At 33.6% G+C, this 16,082-nt stretch overlaps 1 protein-coding gene across 2 annotated transcripts; it reads right to left on the bottom strand.

Annotated features, from left to right (window-relative positions):
- Window positions 1-11,303: 11,303 nt before the first annotated feature.
- LOC116014398 (sucrose synthase 7-like) lies at window positions 11,304-15,842 on the bottom strand. 2 transcript variants are annotated; one of them, XM_031254450.1, is made up of 17 exons: window positions 15,688-15,842; window positions 15,511-15,605; window positions 15,103-15,346; window positions 14,782-14,936; window positions 14,486-14,678; window positions 14,273-14,391; window positions 13,979-14,195; window positions 13,789-13,884; window positions 13,532-13,705; window positions 13,331-13,447; window positions 13,066-13,232; window positions 12,724-12,948; window positions 12,070-12,636; window positions 11,855-11,993; window positions 11,692-11,768; window positions 11,577-11,600; window positions 11,304-11,483 (listed from the first exon to the last, which is right to left on the bottom strand). In XM_031254450.1, exons 3-17 carry the CDS (start codon window positions 15,334-15,336, stop codon window positions 11,468-11,470), a joined length of 2,520 nt encoding a protein of 839 aa, XP_031110310.1. In that variant the 5' UTR covers window positions 15,337-15,346; window positions 15,511-15,605; window positions 15,688-15,842; the 3' UTR covers window positions 11,304-11,467. The 2 variants fall into 2 exon arrangements, with proteins under 2 accessions (XP_031110310.1, XP_031110309.1); XM_031254449.1 differs by having other exon boundaries at window positions 15,511-15,842.
- Window positions 15,843-16,082: the final 240 nt, after the last annotated feature.

Genomic DNA, 16,082 nt, shown 5'->3' on the forward strand with positions numbered 1-16,082 from the left:
AGGTCACCTCGGTTTATTTATTACACAAGGGCATAGGTATATAGATAGAAATTTTTCCAATGCTGATTCATATCTATAAATAGTTTAAATGGATATATTTTATAATTTGAGAAAATTAAATAAATGTGTTCAATTTTTAAATAAATGAGAACACCATATAACATATTATATATATAGTTGCACTCAAATGAATATAAATAATAGCCATTGATATGGGATTATCAATAATTCTAAAGCATGAGAAAAATATAGTGACAATTTCGTAAACATTAAAAACTTTTAAAATTCAAAAGTGCACCACACACAACTAAAAATTGCACCAAATAAAATTAAAGAGTGCATTATCCAACAATATGTAGAAGTGTGCCCAACATTTGCGACTTTAAAAATGAATCTAAAGACATGTAAAAGTGTACACAATGCGGTTGCACTTTCACATATAACTAGGTGCGTCTTGCAATTTTGTGCAATACAATTTTAGCTTTAGCAAAGTTTGAGATATTTGTCAAAATGTTATTGCATTATTTCATAAGGATTTATTCAAATGAGAATAACATTTTCCTGTAAAAAAAATGAGGACTGATCTCAGTTGTCATTAATGGTTAATCAATATAATGGTTGAATGTTTATATTTATTAGAAAAACTTAAAAATTTTATAATTATTAGAAAAACTTAAAAATTTTGTAATAATTATAAAACTAACCCTTACTTATTCTCTCCTTATTTTTAAAACAATTTTCACGTTTAATCTATCCAAATTGATGGATGATATCCGTTTTTATTTTTACATCGAAGCCTGTACTCACATGAATATAATCTTATATATATATTTGTGTGTGTGTGAATTTTCCAATGTTATATTATGGTACGATACCCACTGTTGCAAAAATCCCCGCCTAGGCGCTAGGCACTCCTAGACCGAGGCGAATTGCTCCCTAGGCGTCCGCCTAGGTGACCGGCCGCCTAACGCCTAACTCGGCCGACTGGGCCGAGTTGGCGGCGACTAGGCCGAATTTGGCCGAGTTAACTCGCCCAATTCGGCAGAGTTAGCCGAATTAACTCGAGCAAGTCGGCCTTGTTAATTTTATTATTATATTTATATATACTTAAATTTATTTATTTATATAAGTAAGAGAAGTAAGAGAGATATATATAATATATATAATATAATATATGACATACACCCACACACATGAGTTAATTTTTTTGTTTTTATAGGTCACCGCCTAGATATCGCATAGGCGCCGCCTAGACCGCTTAGGCGCTAGGCGCTAGTCTACCGCCCGACTAGCGCCTAGCGCCTACTGCAACTATGATGAGACCATAATTCAAAATGATTATAAAAATCAGATTATTAATTTATTTCAGTTAAGGATCCAATATTTTAAAATTAATTAAAATCTTTTTTATAATTTTTAATTATATGAAGGCATACCATAGAGTCATATATAATAATTACAAAAAAAAAATGTAAACTAATTAATTAGGTGGTTCTTGACAAATGTAAACTAATTAATTAAGTGATGAATGTTTGAATGATGCACAATTACTACCTACCTACCTTAGCTTAGGTTAGCTTAACTTAGCTAGCAACTCTAGACTTTGAGTTCAGTAAAATTTAAAAAAATAAAAGATAAAAAAGTAAATAAAGATAAAAGCACAGTGAAAAGAAGAATAATCACGTTTTGCACATACTTTTATGCTTTGACTATTATAGCTGCACCATCAAATCAACAGTATTCATCCCCTCCATTCCCTCACCCTCAGCTCTGATCTGTGATTTCTGAACTCACTTTTTATTTTGTTTTTAACTTTTTTACCATATTTTGATTAATTTTTTATATGCTAATTTTTTTCCTGCAAAGTAAAAATTCATGTGTATTAAGCATAAAGAAACCAAAAAAAAAAAAAAATCGAATAAAAGGAACTAGGTATTACCTAAAAATTGTTTCAAAAAAAAAAAAGTATTACCTAATTAACATTAAATATTATTTCCTCTATCCCATTTTATCTGTCATACCTACTATTCATTGGTCACACCAACTATTTCTTATTTATTTATTTTCTTTATTATTTTTTTCTTATTTTTAAAATTGATTTTTTTCTTTAATAGTACTTTTAGTGTAGTTTCTAAATATATAATTTTGGTATATTAATACTAAATTTAATATTATGAAAATTTGAATTAAAAATAATTTTAGTCAAATCTCGTTAATCGAACTAGATACATAAAATAGGACAGAAGGAGTAACTATTTATCACTACGTCAAAAGATGAATGGTGTAACTTTATTTTTATATATTTGCATAACAATACCTAGTGTCATGTTTCAATTGCAAAATACTGGATTCAAAGTACTCAACCATCAAAGTCTTCGCCAAACATTAACTGTTTATCATACCAATATATATATCAAGACAGATGTTTGGATAGCCAGACATGTTAGCATTGAGCCCTCCCCACTTGATGTGTAATTTAATGATTCAAAATTGACTTGAAGTGTCATTAAATAATTGGAATGATAAAAGATGAGTTAGTATCTCATAATACTTAACTTTGATGAGTGAATTAGTCAATCAATGAATTGAATAAATAATGATTGAATGCAATCTCAAATTTTAAAAGGTATAAAATCTAATGTGGTATCCGTAAGAGTATATTTGGTTCATACAATAGATTTATAATAAAATAGTAATTTTGGTAACAGACCTATATATAAGAGGTTAGGATATATATGTCTTTTCAGTTATTATTTTATTTTTATTTCTTAAAACAAACAAATACAAAATCAATTGAACTCAACGAACAGCCTCATTGAGGTTCATTGAAGGTATAAATTTCATATTTTGTGTTTGATTATTTTTTTTAAAAAGAAAAAACAGTCAAACGCAAAATATGAAACTTATACCTTTAAATTCTTTAATGAACCTTAATGAGGCTGTTGGTTGAGTTCAACTATACCTAAATTTAATTTCCGATATTCAAAAATTTTGGGTGATACTTTGAAATCTAATATCCAAACCAAATAATAATTCGAATAATAATCTTTTATCAATTTTGTTTTTTACATATAATATTTTTTGTATACCATAGTACAAAACATTAACATATTAAGTAGGAGAGTTTTAAAAATTAATATAATATTATGATGCAATTTTTAATAATTAATATATAATTTATTATTATAATTATAATACCTTAAAACCTAATATCTAAATCAAATTATTAATTCCAATATCATAATTTAAAATATTTGAACTGATAACTATTTCGATTCACCTAAAATTTGAAATTCGATTTGAATTTCGTATGTTACTTCAAAGAATCCACCCCTAAGCAGATTAAAGAATTAAATATGAATCTAATTATAATTCCTATGCAATCTATTTCTTTGATTTATAGGAAAGCTGGCAACTGCTACTCAAAAAGTTTCTATGAGTAAAACCCACCTTCTGACCCTAATCAATAAGGTATCACAAAGAAGTAAACTAGCCTAAGTTGTACGTAACGGACCAACACAAACTAAGAAAGAGATATATAGTTCTTATAAAATAAAATTCTTGTTTTATCAAATTTCATTTCACAAATCTAATATGTTGTAAATTTCTAATCATTGTATGTTCCCCTAAAATGGTAGACAATGTTTAATTGCATCAATATTTTGAATTAATGTATCACTTCCTTAAATTAACTAAATTAAAAAGTTAATTTGTTTTTCACTTGAGGAGTGGGGATATATGATCGGAGAGGGATGTTTTGGTTTCATTATAGAAGGATGTGAGCAGTACTAGCCATGCACAGTGCAAAGACAGGGGATGTTTCAAAAACCCAGACAATTATTCAGTTTTCACATGCATCATTCTTGTTTTTTTCCTTAGATTAATCCTCAGGATTTTCAGAAAAGAAAAAAAAAATCTCTTTTTTTCTTGAATTTTATTTTTATTTTTTGGGGAATTACTATCTCCATTGAGGTCCAATCGCTGATGAGCTTCGTATGGTCGTTGTTTGTGGAAGATTTATTAGAGACAAATTTAGAGCATGGAGATATTCTTTTTTCAGTTTTGTTTATATATATAATATATACATTTTATAATCATTACTTCTAAATCATGTGCCTTCAATAATTTGTCAATGATTCCTTGTACAATTATTATCAAATAATGTTATTTTTACATCTTAAATTTACTTGTTTTCATTGACTAGCCAAAATTAACTGGCTCGTTACGAATTTAAAAATAAATTTAATTTATAATCAAATAATAAAAAAAAAAGTCCAATCAGATAGTGACACGTCAATAAGTGAATATTATGAGGGTGTATAATATTACGAACACTTTTACCCCAATCAACTAGTTTAACAGCTTCCTACTTAAAATTATTAATTTTTTTTACCTTTCAGACCAAATAGATAGAAGTCTACTATCAGTTTACAATAGTACTCTAGTAATATTTGTAACATTTTCACTTTTAGTCTCTTAATTATATTTTCATTTTTAATCATAGACTAAAAATTGATCATATTTATAGCTGAACTTTTGAAAATTGTTTATATATATATAGTATGAGTACTAAATGTAATAAATTTTCGAGTTAATTACATTTTTTGTCTAAAATTTATAAGTGACAGTCAACGTTTAGTCTTTTTTTATCAGAACATCCACATTTGATCCTAGTATTATTGTGGCACAATCATTTTTTGCCATCCGTCAACAAAATCGTTGAAATATCGTTAAATACAAAGACATTTTTATCATTTTTGTACAAAGTGAGTTGACCTGCTATATTTTTATGTTTATTTAAAAAAAAAAAATCGTAATTTAAGACTGAAATGGCTTTATATTTAACAACATTAAAACTGTTTTGTTAATAGAGAACAAAAATGGTCATGCCACAATAATACTAGGATCAAATGTGAATGTTCTGATAAAAAATGAAAAGTATAGTGAAATCTATAAATCTAAGAACTAAAATGGAATTAATAACTACATTTTCAAAAGCCAGTTATCATATTTCATCTCCTCCTACTTAACCCATAGTATAACTCCAAACTTCTACGTTCATATTTTTATATGGACTAACTTTGAAAATGAAGTACTGTATTTGTGGTTGTTTTTGAGGACCACAAGATGTGAATATCCCCAGAACAGAAAGATTACAATTATACACACGATGATACGAGGATTAATTAACGTAAGTAGGATGGTGTGTAAAGGGTGGAGAAGTAAGACAAGTTGTGAAAGGGAAAGGTGATAGAGATAAGATAGGTATAGTATAGAGATAGAGAGAGAGAGAGGAGAGAGAGAGTAGGGTCGTAGGAGGGAAGGAATAAAAAGGAAAGAACACAAAATCTCTGCATTTTCATCCCTTTTGACGAACGAATATATTGAGGCTGAAAGGAAAAGAAAGACTACTAAACCACCATGGTGTATAGTACCTTATTAGATGAGATGAGTTCCACCAAAGGAACAAGAATGTTAATGTGGTTACACAGTACAATAATGTTATGTCTCTGCTACATATCATACTAAGGTATCCACTCACAACCTAACCCCCGCCCTCACTGTACCACTTTGACTTTCCACATCTTCAATTGAATTAATGAACCCTATTTTTTGATGGGTTTAAACCCACACTCTCCAGCATCCCACTCCAAATAAAGCTCACCTAATAAGCATTTTGTTACAGACTTACAGCAGGCACATGGATGGGTTTAAACCATGGACCACGGCTCGGGTTTGGTCCCATTTCAGAGAAATCTATACCAAAGGTGACACTTTGATTTGCATACCCACATAGATTTAGACCCCAACTTTCTTATATTCTAGTCCTGTTCGGACAGGGGCTGATCCAGAAATTTATGTAAGTGGGGATATAGACGTATAGTTTAAATGGCTTTAATTTAAATTTTGGTTCTAGCTTAGCAAGATTTGATCTGATGCCATTTCATATGATATTTAAAGTTACAACCAACTAAATTGCTCAATTCTTTAGTAATTTGTACATAAATATTGATTTTATACACTATTTTACTGCTAATGTGTATATATATATACCCAACCCATATAGATTACAGATCAAAGGAGGACCTATAGTTAGGTGAGGATCTTGTGGACTTATCTGGTCCTTTGATTTAAATAATTTAATGGTTGTGATTAATTCTATGCAATAGATTTAATTTTTCGCGCACAGTTTGTTGTGCATTGGTACTCATTTTGTTGTGCATCCGTTCTCAGTTTGTTGTGCATTCATAGTGTGATTGTTGTGCATCCCTCTCACAAAGTGCAGTTGCATTAATAGCCGTTAAATCACTTCAAATGGATGATCTGAATTAGTCCACAAGTTCTTACCTAGTGATAGGTCCTCACATGATCCGGAACCTATACACACACACATATATATAGAAAGGGGTGGGGTGAGGTAGGCGGTTGCCACCACGGCCCCGTTGTAGCTCCGTTTATGTGTTTGAGAGAAACTTTTTTCTAAAAATATTATTACTTACAGAGATTCAAACTCATAACCTTATTTTCTGCCCGCGATTTGGGATTGTTAAAACATACTATGGGGGTGTTTGGCAAACGGCTGATAGCTTATAGCTGATAACTGGTTGGTTTAGCTAGTAGCTGATGGCTGATTGCGTTAACTGGTTTAACCAGCTGGTTATAAAAAACTGTTTGGTAAATTAGCTGTTTACTAGTAGCTGATTGAATGTAAAAATGACATTTAAGAGTATTATTATTATTATTATTATAAAATAACAAACACACCACCCATTTAAAAGTAAATCCCATTGATTTTAAAAGATAAAATAGTCAATATATCCATTGTTCCCAACCAGCTGATACAAAAAGCTACATTCATTAGCTTTTCAATTTTCAGCTTATTGGCCCTATAAGCCAAGACCAATAAGTCATTTACCAAACACTTCAAAATAGCTTATTGGTTAGTCAAAAAGCTAAACTTGATCAAATAAGCTAAAATTTGGCTTATAAGCCAATAACCAAACACCCCATATGATAGAGTAAAGTATTGGGGGTAATTAAGAGTGGTAAAAGAAAGCAAGGAAATGGTAAAAGAAAGAGAGATAGGAGTGTATGAGTGCATGCGCATTATGAACGTACAATACGTTGACACTGGGAACAATGTTGTACCCATTAGAAGTTGACATATGAGTGTGACAGAGAGAGAGGAGGTTGGGGGGTAGGGCAAGAGGGGGGTGGGGTGTCTAACTCTAACCCTAGATGGCCCATTCCTCGAGAAGAGAGGGAAGGTGTAATTAATGCAAGGGGGCAGAGAAGGGTACAGGACTTTTTTGGCAGAGCAGAAAAGATGGATAGATAGATGTGAGAGGAGATGAGAGTAAATCATTTTGTAATCGATTGCTTTATGATTGAAGGGTATGAGAGAGAAAACTTGGAAGAAAGAGAGAGAGAATGTGAGTGTGACCTTTCTCTTTCTCTTTCTCTCTCTCTCTCAATTCTATATAATAATGAAAATAATAAAAGGGGTTTTCTAAAGCTTTTCTTCTCTTTACTTTTCTCCAGAGGACAAAAGGTAGGGGGTGGGGGGGTGGGTGCTATCACAAGGCTATGATGGCACTATGATGAGAGAATAGAATTGTGGTTTCTTTGCAGTTGTATTTATTCACAATCCTCTGCCCTAGGTCCCCACCCTTGATTGTCACTCTCCCATCAATTTCTTTCTTTTTTTTTTCTTTTTTTTTCTTTTTTGTTAAATACATGCACATACATCTCTCTATCTCCTACAACCCTTGTTTATTTAATTTTTATAGTATACTTCGTATTAATTAATCAAATTTTTACCCTACTATATGCTACATTATTAATGACTGAGTTTTATAAAATTATACAGTATACTTTATTAGAGAAATATAAAAAAAAATAAAACTTAAAGAATAAAATATATAACTTTTCAAACCACATAACATTAATATAATTGTAAAATTTTCCCATAAATAAAATTATACCAATAAGAATATGAGATATAGAGGATTTTTACGGCCGGTTTAGTTCTTGGTAAAGAACCAAAATAAAAAAACTAAAATGAAAAATTACTCTAAATATTGATTTCATTTCATTGTTTGATTCTTGAAAAATATGTTGTTCAAAAATAATTACTATAAAATTACTCTGAATATTGATTACATTGTTTGATCTTGCTCGATCTTGTGGTTTATAATGATTTTGACTTGGTAAACATACACTACTGCACAGTTGCACCGGATGCACTACTCCTCGTATCTCGATTGCATGTCCTATCTCAGATCTCAATGTTGCATAGGAGTTCACAGGTTCTCACCCAAGCTTGAATCGGACCTAAAGAGGCGCGTTCAAGTGAGAACGGAAGCTCAGGAGAGGACTGAGAACCAATCACAGTCATCCATTTGTCTAGATCTAACGAATCATATGTAATTTTAAAAAAAAATACAATGATATTTTTATAAATAACTCAAACTTTGGTACAAGTAACACGCATTAAAAGTGCAAATAATTGGTACAAGTGTGCAAGTAAAATGTGCAACAAAAATCACTTTTTTAACCATTTTTACTTAATAGTGCAAGCGATTAGTGCACCTAATGATAGCGTTATTTGCACTTAGTATTGTTGCTCGGTGATATTGTTGTGCTTGTAATCCATTTTACTTGCACTTAGGTGCACTCTATGAAATTGTTACTTGCACTTTTAACATAATTTACTTGCACTTTTAACACATATTACTTGCATCAAAGTTCAAGTTATTTACAAAAATGTCACCACATTTTTTTTTAAATTACTTTTAATCCGTTAGATCTGGACAAGTGGATAGCTACGATTTGTAACAATGAACAAGTCATTTTCATAAATATTATAAAATTTTGTTTATTTTCAACCATTAAATCTACTAGATTAATGGTTTCAATTTGTCCACAAATTCTCACTTGATTATGGTCTATGGACACACGCATATGAAGGTATTTTAAGAATTCATATTATTTATATCTTTTCTAAAAGATTAGAAAAAATAAAATGCCTTATGAGACCAAGAAATTCATTTTCCATTGAACAAATTCTCTATTATCCCAACCAAACAAAGTAAAATCTATTTTTTCCATCAAATTTAAGTAACAAATTTGTAAATGAACTTATTTTTCATGAACCAAGCAACTAACTCATTAGTGATCAGTGATGTAAACTTTAATTTTAATTAAGACAATAACTCAACCCCATTCTTTTATGTCTTAACAACGTATGAAATGAAGTATACATACGTATATAGAGAGTATAGACATGGAGATACATAGGGATCTGAAAAATGCATGGGGGAGGGGGGGGGGTATGTAAATGAGTTTTCACATCTTGGGTTAGGGTGAAGAGGCTGACATTGTCCTTCACGAAAGGCGCTGACCGTATTGTCTGCCCCGCATTTAAAGCGCGCCCATTGCTTCCCTTCCCTTCTTTCTGCACTTCGACTTCTATACAATCCCCCACCCCATGCACTGTCACACTGTCATTATCTATTTTCATTTTTCCCCAACTTTTTTTTTTTTATATATAAATATAAATCTCTGAGAGAGGTTTTGTGAAAGTGGACCCGAGCTTTTCAAATTTGGGCATCTGTCACGTCTTTATTTATGTCATAGTGTAGGGGGAGGAGAGGGAGGGGATGTTTGGGAAAGGAAATCAGTAATGGCATCGGAGGGACTCAATTTTTTTATTTTTATTTTAAAAAAAAAAAATTTTGCTGATTTATTAATTTCTTTCAGTAATTTCAGCTATTTTGTATGGGGTTTTAGTACAGACTGATGAGAGCTGCATGCTAAGTCTGGAATGTTTCCAACATTCCTTTTGGGTTCAATTTTGTCCATTCATCCAATTGGGTTTTAATTTCTCACTTTCAAGAAGCCCAACTTTGGGTTACGTTTCCTTCTGTGACACTTTTAAGTTTTAAACCCTCACATTATATTTGCTCTCTATTGGCCCAGCAATTTCACCATTTTTTTTTTTTTTTTTTGGTAATGAAGATGGTGATTAGGGTTAGGTACTAGAGGACCTATGTGCAGTGAAAAGATTATTACTCCTTATTAGATGTTTAATAAAATGTGTGTGTTGTTATTGAGCAAATGAGGCATACGTATTTGACATGACTAGAAGGGGAATGGGAGATGTTTGGCCATCTTTTTCAATGCATTGGGTGGAGCAATAAATGTTACACATCTGATGATGGCTTCACAATTTGGGCTTTGTCAACATCAATTACGTGTCCAAACAGAAAGCACATATTTGGAATTTATGTCACGGGTCACCTATACGTGTGTCCACACCTCTTGCCCCGTTTCTCTCGGGAGACTCAGAACATCATTTTTGTTTTCCTTTTCCCTTTTTCTTCATTTTTTTTAAATAATATAATATAGTTTATTTCGAACTCATGTTTCAGTCAAACCTATACAGATCAGTCATGTTTTATTGTTTCAACCCAACTTGGTACTTCTTTTTTTGGAGTGTTGGGCTTTGATATCAATATATCATTGGGCCTGTCTTGGTTGCACCAGCCCATATGAGAGCCCATACAATGTAAAAGGGCAAATTGTACCATGGACCAAGGTCTGCCTTGTCTTGCATTGTAGACCTGGTCCAAAAATAACCTTTAGATTTTGTATTGTAGTTGATCGTTTCTGTACCTGTAGCTATAATATTATGTGTCAACAATTATTCTGTATCTGTAATTGATACATTCTATACCTGTAGACTATAGTTGACAGTTTCTGTACATATAGACATATAGCTATCATATTACTCCTATGTGTTAGCAATTATCAAGTTATTTGTTTACATGTACAGAAACTGTTAACTGTAGGTACAAAATGTCTGAAGATACAAAATTTATGTATCAAGGTTCACAATGCAATATGAACCCAGGTCCATGGTATAACCCTTGCATTGTAGATCATGGTCCAAAACGGCATTTAGATTATGTGTTTACACTTAACATATTATGTATCTTCAGTTAATAAATCATTAATCTGCCAAGTACCTTGTGGTCTGATGGCATCACTGTTGCCATTCCAAATGGAAGGTCTCAGGTTCATTATCATGTTGTTTGAGCAGATACTATGTTTATGGTTAGATTGTAGTACTCAAAAAAAAAATCATTAATCTGCCTTTAGTTAATAAATTATGTATCTGTAGTCAACCTATTGTGTGCTCTCAATTTATTTATAGTATATGCATAATTTGAACACCATTTTGGACCAGACACACAATACGGTGGATTCTGGTACATGGTATAATTTGCCATGCAAGAGAAGGAAGAGAAGTCAATTGTTTCATTAAACTTGTTGTATGATCAGTACACTTGAATTCTTATTGTTGTACCACATTCATTGATTCATTCTCTACACACTTGAAACAGTGATGAATTGAATTGCTGCCATGGATGCAGCAGACATGGAAGTTTATGCTTTGGATCCTTCATACTCCAAGCAGCCTGCAAGTGAAAAGAGAGTATTAAGTCCAGCCATTCCCAGTAGGCAATAATGTATTATGCAACAAACCAGGACGAATACGCGTGTCGTTTCACCTCTTTAGAGCAGACTGTGTGCGCCTGATACCAAAAAAAAAGTAACAATGTTGATTCATCTTGTATGGATTAATACAGAAAATGACATGTATGTTTTATACCACAAATAACTTACCTCTGGGAGAGCTGAGGTTTGGCCTTTTGCTTTGGCTGCTCTGGAGCTTCATTGCTTCTAAGTGGTATACTCTTAACCTGGCAGGACTCAGGAGTGTTATGGGTTTATGGGGCAATGTTTTGAAGCATAATATTTATGAAAATATGGGAATTTATATATATACCAAGTTCCTGTACTGAAGTTGGTAGAAGGCTTGGATATATCTTTGGCTTGCTTGTTTCTGATCAGGGAACAATGTCTTCCAGAAGCCATACATAGACCCCATGTTCAAAACCTTGTTTGCATAGATCTTCCATGTGTAGCTGCACAGATTTGGACCAGAGAAAAATCGATAAAATGATTGGAGGAAAGATGATAAAGCGAAATTTGATTCATTACCATTCGTTTATACGCTTTAAGCCCTGATCTGAAATCCTATTCCAGTAGTCAGTGTTATCCCTGCATTTCTGGAAGAAATCTGCAATCTTGTTGCTAGATTCATCTCCGTTGTTGGGGTCAATATGGAAGCCCGAAACCCCATCAACAATGATCTCTGCAGGGCCGCCTTGGTTGGTTGCAAAGGTTGGTAATCCACAGTTCATTGCCTCGATGACTGTAAGGCCAAATGCTTCATACAAAGCAGGCTGTATGAAAGCTCCCTTTGAATCTGCAACAGTGCGGTAGAGTTCGCTGTTTCTTAGTCTATCAGTCTGGGCTGCTATCCATCTAATTTGGCCCTTGAGTTGGTATTTTTCTATCAACGCGTGCATCTTCTTAATTTCGGCTGCTTCTTCTCTGTCTTTGGATTTTGAAGGATCAAAGGAACCTCCAACCACAACCAGATTGACCAAGCTTCTCAGCCTCCTGTTCTTTCCAAACCATTCTGTTAATCCACTTGTGTTCTTTACTGTGTCAAGCCTTGCCATGGTGAATATGATTGGTTTCTTTTTGTCTTCCAAATATCCACTGTTTTAAAAGAAAATCAAATTCTAACTCAGATCAATGCTGGTTTGCATACACTGAAAATCCAAACTTAATATTCAACTCACTCACATGTGTTCATCGTTATCTGCTTTACTGAAGAGAAGTTCTTCAATGGCAGGGCGAAATGATGTGAATCGCTTCTGTTTCTCCGTGTATGGGAAATAGACGGTTTGGTCTGCCCCGGGAGAAGCAATGTTGAATTTTGGATCAAACACATTAATGCCAGAAACAACCCTGTAGAGCCCTGGCATGGTAAATGCACAGTGGCTTTCATATTGCCCCGGCCTGTCTTTGCTGTAGATCATGGAAAATTTTCAATAAGATTTACATATCATTCTTGGATAGAATTACTAGGAAAAGATTTTATCACAATTTCCGATAAAAGTTGCAATGTGAATGCATTTTGTTTACCTTCCTGCTATTTCTTGGTATGTGCTTGTTATGATGAAATCTGCAGAATTCATTGCAATCATATCAGCAGTGAATTGGCATGAGAAATGATACTTGGGGTCTAGCTCCTTCCATTTTATGTCTGAATCTTCATATTTTGTCTTCTCTAGGGCATGTGCAATGGTACCCTTTTTCCAAAATTAAAAGTTGGTCAATAAACATAGGCATATAAATATATAATACACTTGAGAGATCAAAGTCATATTCAATGGATGAAACAAGATACCAGAGTTATCCCCAGTTTATTGGCCATGAGTGATGCCACCAAATTCCCATCACTGTAATTGCCAATAATTAGATCTGGTTTTACTTCCATTATCTCCATGATTTTGTCAGCAGCGTCCTATTTCGACAAACCGAGAAATCCAGTAAGCATAAATCTTTATGCAGAGGGGTGTTCAAGATGATAGATAGATAATCCTAGTACCTGAGTAAACCTCTCAAGATAAGGATAAATATCGAATCGAGAAATCCATTGATCAAGCACTCCATTTTCTGTCCTAAATGGCACTCTAAGGATGTGGGAGTGCTTTGTATTGATGACTGGTTCAATTTCCTGGTTGCACTTTGTTCCTTTTGCATCTGGGATCAACCTGGTTACCTATACCCAAAAAAAAAAAATCAGAAAAAAGATTTACTAAGTTAATTAAGTGAAAAAAGTCTCTCCAATGCCATGAAACTCACCACAAGTATTTGAGGCTTGATATTAAGGCCTTGCTGCTTAATTCTAGAAAGCAATTCCTCCTCAAATGCAACCACTTGATCCAAAACATAAACTACCTGTTTGAATCATAAGAAGAACACTAACTCAAACTGCAAGTCTGCAACCATATTCTTAGAGTTAAGGCATTTTCGGTCAAAAGATATGAATTACCTGCCCACCGGTGTCTGGCAGGCCTAGCACATCTGCTTGCCCGAAGTATCCATGGACCGAGAACAGCACAATGTTGAATATTAATGGAAGCCTACCGAAGAATTTCTCCACATTCAAAGGGTCAGGAGCCTGAAGTACTTCAGATAGTATTCTCATTGAATCCTGGACTCTTTCAGCAGTATCACCCCACCCCTTCTCAAACCCCAACTCTTTGAGCCTACAAAAGGGTAAATTTCACTTTTCTGAAATCCACCAAAAACAGCTAGAGGAAACGAGGATAAACTAAACTTTTACATTAGCTCAAAGCTTAGGTATGGTGCATCTTTAGGCTGTGAAGAGAGCGCCGCCTCAGCTACTATGAGTGCTGCCTGAAGCTTTGAGATGGTGCTGAGTGTCTCATTGATCATCAGTTTCTGCAATTCATGGAAGATCCTTTCAAAAACAGTTCGATAGATTTATTTATTCTTATTGCTTTTTCTTTTCTGTGTTATGTATCTGATAACATACCTCTCCATGGTGATTCATGGAAAGCAAATACTTCACAAGAGCCTGTGCAGTCTCTGATCTACCAGTTAGCTTTGTACTGAGGAACTTTGCCACAGAATTGAATCCATTGCCAATGGAAGAAGACAAAGTCAAGTGAGGCATTGAGAGCTCTACAGCTCCAAAATCAATTTCCAGTGCATTTTCATCAGTTGCCCTGCAAACCATAAAATTCTTGAGCTATATATACTACTGGGGTCTGGGGCTAATCTAGACATGTGAATCTCAGTTATTTAGAATGCAAAACAAGAATCACATACCAATCCTCATCCACAATCATTTCTTTGAATTTCAAGTACTCTGTAGCTGTAATGCCCTCAACGGATAGATCATTCGCATTAACTTTAACATACTCCCAGAACCCAGGATTTTGCCTGGTGGCAAAGGCAATATGAGGAGGAACAACAGCTGCTTCCTGTAAAGTTCCACACACAAAATCATGTTAACAAGTCGAGCAAATCGAGGCCTGTTTATAAGAGTTCTCGAGGTTAGTTTCCCTTGTATTGTAAGTTACATTATTGTCTAGGACTTGCACAAGACATGAAAAGAACATTGTAACAAGACACATGCAATGTATATACCATAGTAGTGCACAAAATGTAGCCAAGCAAGCCTTCCAACACTTGGTTCCTCTCAGCTTGATCATCTATCACTTTCTCCATCTCATCCATCAAGTGGTGAAGCTTCATCATCCTGCTCCCTTTCTCTGTGTACTTTGCAAAGCACCTTTTCATATGGTACCGGCTTTGCCTCAAGGCCTCCGGCATGCTATCTGCTATGGAATCGGACCGTTTCAGAGCAGGACCAGTAGCCATTTTTGAAGTTCTGAAAGCTTAAAGAATGGATATTTACACAACAAAAAAAGATGACTTGTTTGGTTGTCTCAGCAAAATGCATAGGGGGATTTTATAGTGGAACCAATTCAAAAACACAAGGACAAAAGAAGTATACGTTATGGCAAAGAAATGGCAAAAGAAAGGAATATTTACCATTGGAAAGATTCTTAGATGGAAAACAAAGGTAATCTTTGTCTGTGGCATTTTATTGACTAGGTGGTGGGCATGGGCATCATTCTTTCCTTTTTCTGCTTCATGAGAATATGGTTCAGCTTAAACAAATGATGTTTTGCTGGGAAAGTCTACTATGAAAAATGGCAATCTTGATACCTTGAGAACAAGGCGAAGGATTTCTTGCAGCATGGACAAGAGTCTGTAGGTTAGCTTCATCATGTTTTGAAGACCAAACACTTCCCAAGATTTCATCACCAGAAAGGGCTAAATTTGCAACAAGATTACCAGATTGCACAATTGCAGAAGGAAAATGTAATAAGCAAGTGTTTGGAATGTTTTAAATTAGTGGATTGTATTGAAAATATTCATTGATTAAATGAAATGTAATATAATGTATATATTTACCATTGCTAATATAAAGAATGAAAAATATGAGCCTAGCCTTAGCGTAGTGTTTTGTCGTGTTGAATTGATATCATGACAGAAGACAGCAAGAGAGTTTAAATAAAAATGGAATGTGTGGAAATCTCTTATGCACACATAAAGACTAG

This window comes from Ipomoea triloba, chromosome 3 (genome assembly GCF_003576645.1).
Source record: "Ipomoea triloba cultivar NCNSP0323 chromosome 3, ASM357664v1".
Classification (NCBI taxonomy): Eukaryota; Viridiplantae; Streptophyta; class Magnoliopsida; order Solanales; family Convolvulaceae; genus Ipomoea; species Ipomoea triloba.